Source organism: Malania oleifera, chromosome 4 (genome assembly GCF_029873635.1).
Source record: "Malania oleifera isolate guangnan ecotype guangnan chromosome 4, ASM2987363v1, whole genome shotgun sequence".
Lineage (NCBI taxonomy): Eukaryota > Viridiplantae > Streptophyta > Magnoliopsida > Santalales > Ximeniaceae > Malania > Malania oleifera.
Window position 1 is genome coordinate 78,684,360 of NC_080420.1, and position 11,318 is coordinate 78,695,677.

At 30.3% G+C, this 11,318-nt stretch overlaps 1 protein-coding gene across 1 annotated transcript; it reads right to left on the reverse strand.

The window, feature by feature from the left end:
- Positions 1 to 663: 663 nt before the first annotated feature.
- LOC131153837 (uncharacterized) lies at positions 664 to 11,065 on the reverse strand. The gene is made up of 6 exons (XM_058106288.1): positions 11,047 to 11,065; positions 6,689 to 6,885; positions 3,281 to 3,397; positions 2,687 to 2,935; positions 1,643 to 1,783; positions 664 to 1,230 (listed from the first exon to the last, which is right to left on the reverse strand). Exons 1-6 carry the CDS (start codon positions 11,063 to 11,065, stop codon positions 664 to 666), a joined length of 1,290 nt encoding a protein of 429 aa, XP_057962271.1.
- Between the last annotated feature and the right edge of the window lie 253 nt (positions 11,066 to 11,318).

The window sequence follows — 11,318 nt, forward strand, 5'->3', positions numbered from 1 at the left end:
AATATGTCCATGAACTCAAGTCTAACTTCATGCTTCTAAAGTAAGAGATAACTTCATGCTTGTACTATGGGGGGGATATAATACAAATTTGATATGAAAAATATTAAATTCAAAATTTTGAATAGTATATGAAACAATTTTGAAATGAGATACACTTCTTAATTTTGTTCTCTTGCCTAATCTTAATAAACATTTAAATGGATCCAAAAACATAAGGGGGCAGCAATACAATATTAATGAATTTTTTGTAAAATAATAATTGCATTATTATTATTATTATTATTATTATTATTATTATTATTATTATTATTATTATTATTATTATTATTATTATTATTATTATCCCCAAGATCCAGCATTATCTATGATAAGTATTTTTGTCATTTGACTTAATAAATGAAACTGTCGGATCCTTCTAATTTAAATATTAATATGAGTAAAGATATTTTAAAAAAAACAGGCTAAAATAAACAAAATTATATTTAATTTTTTTATTTTTATTTTAAAAAGTAACTAAGACTTAAAATTGGGACTAAGGAATTGTGTTACAGATGACCTCCTGTTCCTCTTTCTTAATTATTATTAAGTGATAACCACCCTTAGGCCTCCCTATTAAAGAAACTTTTTTTTTTTTTTTCAGAAATGAATTACTGAAAAGGTGAATTACATTTTGCCAATTAATCTTCTATAGGCTGAAGGATCCTCATAGAAATTAGCATCTGCAATAGTAAGTTTTAAATTGGAATCCATGGGAAAAGCCACTGGTTTAGCACCAATAACTCCAGCTTGTTCAAGTGTATCCAGAATAAATTTCCTCTCACAAACAGATATACCAATTCTACTTCTTGCTATTTCCAAACTGAGAAAGTATTTGAGTTCCCCCAAGTCTTTGATTGTAAACTTGTCATGGAGAAAATATTTAAGCAACTGAATTTCATTTAAACTATCACTGGCCAAAAGAATATCATCTACATAGACTAATAAAGCTATGAAAGATGATGTAGAATTCTTGATAAACAAAGAACAATCAGAAGTACCTTGAGTAAAGCCATAAGCAAGCAATGTTGTGGATAATTTAGCAAACCACTGCCTAGATGCTTGCTTCAAACCATATAAACTCTTTAAAAGTTGACAAACTTTATTTTCTCCTTTGACAACCGAACTAGTGGGCAAGTCCATGTAAACTTCTTCATTCAAGTCACCATGTAAGAATGCATTGTTAATATCCAACTGGTGAAGATGCCAATTTTTAATAGCAGCTATAGCAAGTAATAACCGAATAGAAGTTATTTTTGCTCTAGGAGAAAAGTGTCGAAGAAATCTAACCCTTCTTGTTGAGTGTAACCTTTAGCTACTAATCGAGCTTTGTACCTTTCAATAGTTCCATCTGCCTTATACTTAATTCGAAATACCCACTTACAACCAATAGTCTGTTTATGTTGAGGAAGAGTTACAAGTTCCCAAGTTTTATTTAATTCCAAGGCATTTAATTCATTTTGCATTGCAGCTTGCCATTCAGGTATTTGAGCAGCTAATTTGTAAGTTTTGGGTTCTTTAGAAGCTGAAATGGAGACTAGAAAAGCTTTATGAGAAGGGGATAATTGTTTTTCATAAAGATAATTAGAGATGGGATATAGAATACCTTTATTAGAAAAACAATTAGCAATATCAGATGAACAAGTTGCAAGTGAAACCTTGGAAGCTGTACCACAGTAAAAATCCTGCAAATAGCTTGGCCGTCGTGTAATTCTTGAAGATTTTCTGAGTTGTGGTGAAATAATATCTGGGATGGGAACATTGTTCAAAGATGTTAGATGATTGTTGGTTGAATGTGAAGAGGATGGAGGAGTTTGATTAGAAGAATAAAAAAAATCAAATGTAGAAGCTGATGGAGGGAATAAGAAAGAATGTGATTTAGGATTAGGTGAAAAAACCTTAAAAGGAAAAATATTTTCAGAAAAAACTACATTTCTTGAGATGAAAACTTTATTAGTATTAAGGTCCATTAATTTGTAACCTTTTATGTTAGAAGGATAACCCAAGAATAAACATTTGGTAGATCTTTGATCAAATTTATGTCTATGGGTTGTAAGTGTTGATGCAAAACAAAGGCAACCAAATACTTTAAGATGAGAAAGATTAGGAGGTTTATCAAAAAGCATTTCAGATGATGTTTGGTTGTTAAGACTTGGAGTTGGAATTCTGTTTATAATGTGAGCTGCAGTTAATACACAGTCACTCCAGAAAGGTAAAGGCATATTTGCTTGAAACAGTAAGGCCTTGGCAGTGTTTAACAAATGTTGGTGTTTTCTTTCCACAACTCCATTTTGTTGTGGAGTTTCTACACAACATCTTTGATGTATAATGCCATGGTCATTATAGAATTGAGTTAAAAGAAATTCAGGACCATTATCTGATCTCACTATTTTAACAGGAACATTGAATTGGGTTACTACCATTGTGCAAAAATTTTTAACGATAGAAGAAACTTCAGATTTCATCTTGAGCATGTATACCCAAGTACAACGAGTATGATCATCAACTATAGTAAGAAAATACTTGAAACCAGAATAGGAAACAACATTGAATGGTCCCATATATCACAATGGATCAAATCAAATTTGTTCTTTGAACTAGATTAAGATACAGGAAATGAGAGTTTTCTTTGTTTTGCTAAATGACATACATCACAAACATGTGTGGTATTAAAAGATATGGATGACTCCAGCTGTTTAAGATAAGGTAACCTTGAGTTGGAAACATGACCAAGTCTGTAGTGCCAGGTATCTAATTGATTTTGGGTAATGGTTGAAGCCAAAGATGAAGAATGAAACTTGGCTTGATTGTGAGTAGCAGCCTTTGAAGGAACTTGAGATAAATGGTACAGTCCATGTTTCTCAAATGCAATCCCAATCATCTTCTTTGTTAATTGGTCCTATAGAAGGCAATATGAGTTAAAGAAAGAAACATAAATGTTAGATTGTTTTGTTAGTTTAGAAACAGACAACAGATTGAATGAAAAACTGGGAACACACAACACATTATGTAAAGACAGTATATTTGAAATGCAAATACTGCCAATGTGTGAAGCTGGAAAAGAGTTTCCATTTGACAAATTTATGGAAGTGTTGATTGGTGTAGGTGGAGAAGAATATAATAAAGGTGAACATATCATGTGATCTGTTGCACCTGTATCTAGAATCCATGAATGTACATTCTGCAGAGATGAAGAAACTAAATAACAAAAATTTGAAGGGTTACCAGAAAATTAAGAAGTAACAATGTTAACAGCCGGAGAAGATGTTTGATAAGATATTGGAGATGAAGTAGAATTTGCAAGTGCTAGCAATTTATTGAATTCCTCAGAAGTAAAAGAAAACTTTGGATCCTCATTACTCTGTTGAAGAGAAAGCTCATGAGTTGTCATGGCAGCATGTGCAGTAGGTGGCTTCCTTTTTCCTTTTGGTCCAGTCCAGCCAGGAGGAAAACCATGAAGATGAAAACATTTTTATATTGTATGCCCATTGTATCCACAATGTGTACAGTATAGAGAAAATCTCTTCTGTTTATCCTTTGAGAATTTCAAAAAACCAGATGGCTGAATGTTTTTTTTGGCAATCAATGTAACACCCCGACCCCGAGGGGCCTGGGATATTAACTTTTTACTACTAATTTACAGCGGAAGCAAAATAAACTCAATTGTTATTAAACCAGAGCACTAATTATCCATATTACAATTATTTATTTCAAAAGAAGAAAAATTACACAAACATAAATATTTAAAACCATACTAATATTTCTAATCAATCTTTATTTTTCTAAGCCTCACCCGCATGCTTGCTAAGCCTGATTTCCGACATGTCCTTTAGAGTTATCTGAAATAAAATATGATTGGGGTGAGACGACGCTCAGTAAGTAAATAAGATTATTATTAGTGTGTGGCCAAAATGAGCTTTTAAAGAATTTCGTAAAACAATATTTAATACTATAACTTCAAGACTGCTTTTAGAATAAACATAAATTTAAAAATTTCTGCATAAAACTTTTGTCATCAATTTCAACAGTAAATTTTTACAATCATATACTATAACTGCTAAATTAAACTTTTAACTTTAAAACTGTAAAAATATTTAATGATAAACATACATATACTTTTCCTTATACGTTTTCCTTAGATCATCATTTAAGCACCAAAATGATCCTTTTCACGTAAACTTACACTTTTCCTTCAAATCATCAGTAACTTTGTATACGTAATTAAATATGTATAAACATATATTATAAAAACCCACCCTTAGGCCTGTTTGCCGTAAGTCATGTTTACCCCCATGACTGGGTTGTGCATCCGAAGACTGGACTTAGCTGGCTGGCCGACCAAACTAAATCAACGTACGTAAACTTTAAGTGAGATTTTCCTTATTAAGTCCTGGTCTGGAACCAGGTGTGCACTCAGGAGAAATCCACTAACATAAATAACCACTCTGTAAACAGTGTGGGTGCACTCTGATCCATATAAACTTTAAGCTGCAGTACCGAGTATCTGTAACTTTGAACTTTCGTTGCCATAAGGGGTTTTAAAATCATCTTATTATAATTTATGCAATTTAAAAATAATATCGTGAAAGTCTCATCCTTACTCATATTTTCATAAAAATGCAACGTAAAAATAAACTCATGCCACATAATTTTTGTGTTAAATATATATATAATTTTATTTTTGAATAGAAAGAAATGCTGAAAATTTACCCGAGGGGATTGGAACATTTCTTAACCCAAAAATAGATGCAAGTATATTAAAGATAGAACTGGTATAATTAAATATGCGTAAAAATAAACTCATGGAAATTTTGTGGAACTAAGTAACATAATTAAAATTTACGTACAAAATAAACTCGGGTATGAATTTAAAATAAAAAAAAAAACTAACATAATCAAAATTTACTTACCTTCTTCTTTTACCGTGTGCTACGAACACAATAACTATCTTTAAGATATGAGATCGGAAAGAGTGGGTGAGTGAGAACTTACTCAAAATTCTCTCTCCACCACAATTTCTTTCACTCACTAATTCTTCTCTTCCTTAGAAAATTGTTGTGAAAAATGAAGGTTGAGAGCTTCCTATTTATAGGAAAATTTTGGGGAAGAAATGAAATTTATAAAAGTGTGGGGAGATGGGTGAAATTATAATTTTTAAAAATTAAAGAATGGGCAAAGTATGGGTTGAGTATGGGATAGGGATGGAGACCATGTGGGAGTGCTTGCCACCATTCCCACTAAATAAATTTTTTTTTTAATTAATTACTTACCTAATTAATTAATCAATTACTTAATTAATTATTTTATTATTATTTTTTCTAATCATTATTATCATTATTATTATCATTGTTATTAATTTTAAACTACTTTTAGTATTTATTTATTTTATTATTTATTTTTAAACAAGAATTAAATTTAAATTTTGAAAACTTATGTGGGCCCCACATGGTCTTGTGGGCCCCACACAATTTCGAGACCCGAATGGATTCTACGTAACTCGAATAACTCTTATACGATTTTATGCATCCTACATAACTTTGAGACTTGTGTAAACCTCCATACGGCTTCGGGACTCATGTGGGCCCCGCATAGGATACCTATATTATTATTATTTTATCATATATTTCTACAAATTATATCGGTTAAAACATTATTTTATGTACTTATTTACGTATATAAACAGTGTCTTGTGGCTCCGGGACTCATGTGGACCCCACATAGTCTTGTGGGCCCCATATATGATACCTATATTATTATCATCTTATTATGTATTTCTACAAATTATGTCTGTCAAAACACTATTTTATGTATATATACTTATTTACGTGTACAAACAGTGTCTATCCTGTTTATCCTATGAAATTCCATTTTGATCAGGCCGACCTCCAGGGAGCGACTGAGCCGCAATGGTCTCTGAGCACTCGCTAAGACAAGGTCTTTCTTAGGCATCAAACATGGAATCAAGGATCCTACAGAAAACACTTCTATATTGATATTAACTTAATGACTATTTTTATTATTTTATTATTATTGTACTTTAATCATATATATATATATATATATATATATTTTGGGTCATCACAATCAAAGCATGAGTTTCACTGCTGACAACATTATTTAGTTGTCTTTGACTTTCCTCTTGAAGTAGTAAAGAAAATACTTTGGCCATACTTGGTAATGGCGAAATCATAAGCAATTGATTTCGAATTGGAGCATAGAAATCATTCAGACCAATCAAAAATTTCAACACATAATCAGATTGCTGTCTAACCAACAAAAAATCAAACAGGTTGCAGGTACAAGTTGCCATTTTACCACAGTTACATGTAGGGAATGGTCGGTAGTTAATATATTCATCCCATAATGATTTGAATGAATTAAAATATTCAGTAATTGATAAACAACCCTGAGTAATAGAACTAAGAGATTTTTCAAGATGAAAAACTCTGGGACCATCACTTCGTAAGTATCTTGTTTTCAGCTCATTCCAAAGATCAACAGCAGATGTAACATAGAGAAGACTATTTCTTATTTCCTTGGAAATGGAATTCATTAACCATGAAAGAACTAGATTGTTTGCACGCAGCCATGCAGTATGGAGAGAACACTGATTTATAGAAGGAGCAAGAATCGAGCCATCAATGAATGCTACCTTATTTTTAACTGTTAGAGCAATGGTGATTGACCGACTCCATGCAATGTAATTATCACCACTAAAAATTTCAGAAACCAGTAATGCACCAGGATTATCACTTGGATGTAAGTAATATGGACTGGATGAATCATCAGAAAGATTGATCATACGATGACAATTTTGAGAACTGGTAGAATTATCAGCAGAAGTCATATCTGGAATTTTTCCAAGAAATATAAAAAATTTGCAGATCAAAGAATTTTTCTTTGTAAAGACCAGAGATAAAAGCAATTCACTTGAGGCTTTGCAATTTGATACCAGAATAATGCCGATACAGAATACTAATCTATCAGCTTCTCTTGATCAGCGTTAGAATTTTTCTGAATATTCGTACTGCTCAGAATTTGGAGGTGCAGTGTGGCTAAAAACAGAGCTTTCATGGTTTCTTGAAACTTAAAAAAAATTGCGGAAGGGAAGCAAGTGCTCTGATACCATGTGAAGTTTTTACATAAGCTGAAAAATTCTTCTCTATTATCTGCTTCAAATACAAAGTATATGTTTGTATTTATATAATACAAGAATCAAGAATAAAGAAAACTAACTAATCAGGCTAACTAATTAACTAATCTTCTCTTCTTCTAATTTAACTTGCGTAGCTTTGGATTTCAGTTCCAACTGTTTAATTCTTGAAGCAATATTCTAACACTTATTTATCTTATTATTGATCTTATCATGAATGATGGAATCATTATATTCAATATAGTATGCACGGGCCAATCTGCATATTTTTCTTGTTTTACGCCTCAGCCAGGCTTGGGCTGAATAGCGGAGCAAGTACAAGTATTAGTATAAAAAATGCGTCCTTTGTCATTAATATTTACTCGCGGTAATTGCGGCCTCTTGGGAGAATCGATGACTACATCTTTATTTATCATTTTTGGGGCTGTCCACCCGAAACAATCCATTCAACGAACCAAAAAACACCACAGCACAAGGAACCGAGTTTTTTCCTTTTTTATCATTTTTTAAAATATAGATATTAAATAATATTTTTTTACAACACATAATTAGATCTGTGTTTTACAAAAAATAATCTCCAGTGACACGTGGTAAATCTCGCTACTCCAAGTAGCGAGATTTGGTTAAAAATCGCTACTCCAAGTAGCGAGATCTGTGCTTTACCAAAATAATCTCCAGTGACACGTGGTAAATCTCGCTACTTCAAGTAGCGAGATTTGGTTAAAAATCGCTACTCCAAGTAGCGAGATTACGTCAGAGTCATTCTGGGAAATACTTCCCAGAATGAGGTATTATTTAATATATTTTTTTTAAAAAAAAAAGTTAAAACAGGAAAAAACTCGGGGTTCTTTACTAGAGTTTTTTTTTCCCAATTTATTTATTTTTTTTTAAAAAATATATTAAATAATACATTTCTTAGGAAAATAATTTCCGAAATAGCCTTAACATAATCTCACTACTTGGAGTAGCAAGATTTTCCATGTATCATTTGAGAAATTATTTTCCTAAAAAAGATATTATTTAATATATTTTTATAAAAAAAGATAAATCGAAAAATAAATTCTTTTGCGTAATAAATTCTTCTGCGAAATAAATCGGAAAATAAATTTTTTTAATATATATTTTAAAAAATAATAAATCAAAAAATAAATCTTCTGCGTAATAAATTCTTCTACATAAGATAATTCAAATATTATGTGCTCTTTCATAATATATAATGATTATAAGATAATTCAAATATTAAGATAATGATTATAAGATAATTCAAATATTAAGATCAATTATAATAATACAAAATTAAAATAATATATTATTTTAATATGAAAATGAATATAAATACAACCTTATTATTAATAAAAAAGTGCATAGGAAAATCATATTTGAAATTTACTATTTCATTAAATATTACCATTAAAATATATAATATAAATAATATTTTGGTGGAACTTTTTTATGTGTTTTTACTAAGATTAATTGTCATCTATATGTAGTTCAATAATTAGTTTTAACAATAATATCACAATTTAGCACATTATCTTATATTATTTGTTCAGTATAATTGACAATTATTGATAAATTCATATGAATAATATAATATTTATAAAAATTGCATGTTGTATGAAAAACTTCAATAATATTATGAACATGTACATATAATATAAATTTATTTGCGATTGAAAAATAATAACTTACTTATAATATATATATATATATATATATAAACAAAAATATAATACGGTATATATATATTTCTATAATTTTGATAAATATTAATTAAAATTAATTCTATGATTCTCGTGGAGAAATATTATATTGTATAGTATATATTTATTAAATTTTAAAAATAAGTCCAACCATTTTTACCCATGACTGATTGTTGGGGTAATAAATTCTTCTAATGGAATTCCCAGAATAACATGTGGCAAATCTCGCTACCATAAAAGAATTTATTTCCCGATTCATTACGCAGAAGAATTTATTTTTCGATTTATCATTTTTAAAAATATATATATTAAAAGAATTTATTTTCCAATTTATTAAGCAGAAGAATTTATTTCCCGATTTATCATTTTTAAAAATATATATATATTAAATAATATCTTTTGTGGAAAAATAATTCCCGAAATGGCACGTGGCAAATCTCGCTATTCCAAGTAGTGAGATTACGTCAAGGCTATTTCGGAAATTATTTTCTGAGAAAGATATTATTTAATATATTTAAAAAAAAAGGATAAATAGGGAAAAAAACTCGTTTTTTCTAGCCTCTAGAGTTGGTGCTGCTCATGAAGGTCCGAAAGATCGGCTTGAGAATGAAGCCTCTGGATTATCAAATATATATATATATTATAAGACTATAAACAAAACTGCCATCTACCCAAAAAAATATATATTTTGACTTGTTAAATTTTGTGTTTTTTTTTTTTTTTGAAAAAAATTCATATTTTTTTAACTATGCAATTAATTGCCATTAGTAGGTATAATAATACTAATTCATTAACTATTAGCAGTTATAAAAATTAAATTATAAGCTTATGGATGGGTTTCAAAGTACTAACTTATGAGGATTTTTCAAAATATTTTAATTATTTAAGTTATTTTCTTGTAAAGTAATTCATTTATTAGTAATAGTTATAGAAATTATTGATTGAATCGCTATAAAATTATTAAATAATTATTAATGGTAGGTTAAAAAATTAAATTACACATTTAAATTAGAAAAATATAGCTGATTATTAGTGATTGCCAAAGTCACTAATAAATATTATGAAAAATATTAATTTAATTATTATTTTATCAATTTAGGAAGCAAATTATAAAATTATAAGGAGATTTTACAGGAAAAGAATAGAGGAGGCTTGCTAAATTAAGAGTAATTCTTGAAAATTATTTGATTATACTATCCCCATTTTGATTTTGATGTTGAACTGCATGAAAAGGTAGACTTTGTAATATTCGTATATTATAATTAGCCAAATTTATTGGATTCTTGAGATAAAAAGGTATATGATGGCGATACCTAACTAACTTTATAATTGAATTTTGCGTGTCTAAAAATTTATGTGGTTTTTGAATTATATGCAATTAATATCAATGCTTTTATTAGTTAAAAAATTATAAATGCTAGTTGCATAGTTAGTTATATGGTTTAAACATCATAGTTGAATTTTATTTTTTTATTTTATATTATTTTTGGTATTTTGAAGTTCGCCTCATGCATAGTACTAGCCTCATCACTATATATATTGTTATTTGAAAGCTCACAACCAAAAGTATGCAATATAGAATGATATTTGATATATCCCAAATACATCACTTACCATAAGTTTAAAGGAGATTAGAGCCCAGCATTGATAAGGGTAGTTACCATCTATGTCAACTGCTCAGTTAGAGCAATTGACGCCAATTCCATGATGACCAGAGCAATCTACGCCAATGTTATAACAATCGGAGCGAATCACGCTTGCGCCATAATTCGCCAATAAATGGCACATCACCCTTGAGTCAAACTCCATCACTATAAATGGGGATTCAGAGAAGAAGTTAATGTATCTCATTCTAAACTCTACTTTACTATTGTATAAAAAACCTCTCAAGTCAATCCCTGACTTAGGGAGAGATCCCCCGGAGTACACCCCGAGTCCTCAAAGCCTTACTTATTTATCTCTTTTTAGGTGGTCGTGATCAGGGATAGTGAAGGTTGTTCAATTTTTGGCTGCAAGAGTTGGTGCCGTCTATGGGAACTTCTTGAAAGGTTTTCTCTTTCAATCATTGATCATGACTACACCAAATAATGGAAGGTAGATGTATTGACTCAATTGAGATCGTCTGAAATGCCGCCGTCTGACACTTAGACATACTTGACGCCGTCCGATCCATCGCCGATGAGGACCCTACCTAGCGCAAACTTTTCATTCGCGGCCTTGGATGGGACACTACCATCAAGAACCTTCGTAATCTCTTCCCCACCTACAGTGACCTCGAAGAAGTCGTCGCGATCCTAGGCAAGGTCACTAGGAAAAGTAAAGGGTACGGATTTATTACGTTCAAACAAGTCAATGACGCCTTACTTGCGTTGAAGAAACCAAGTAAGAAAATTGACAGATGAATAATCGGGACCTAACTTGCGATT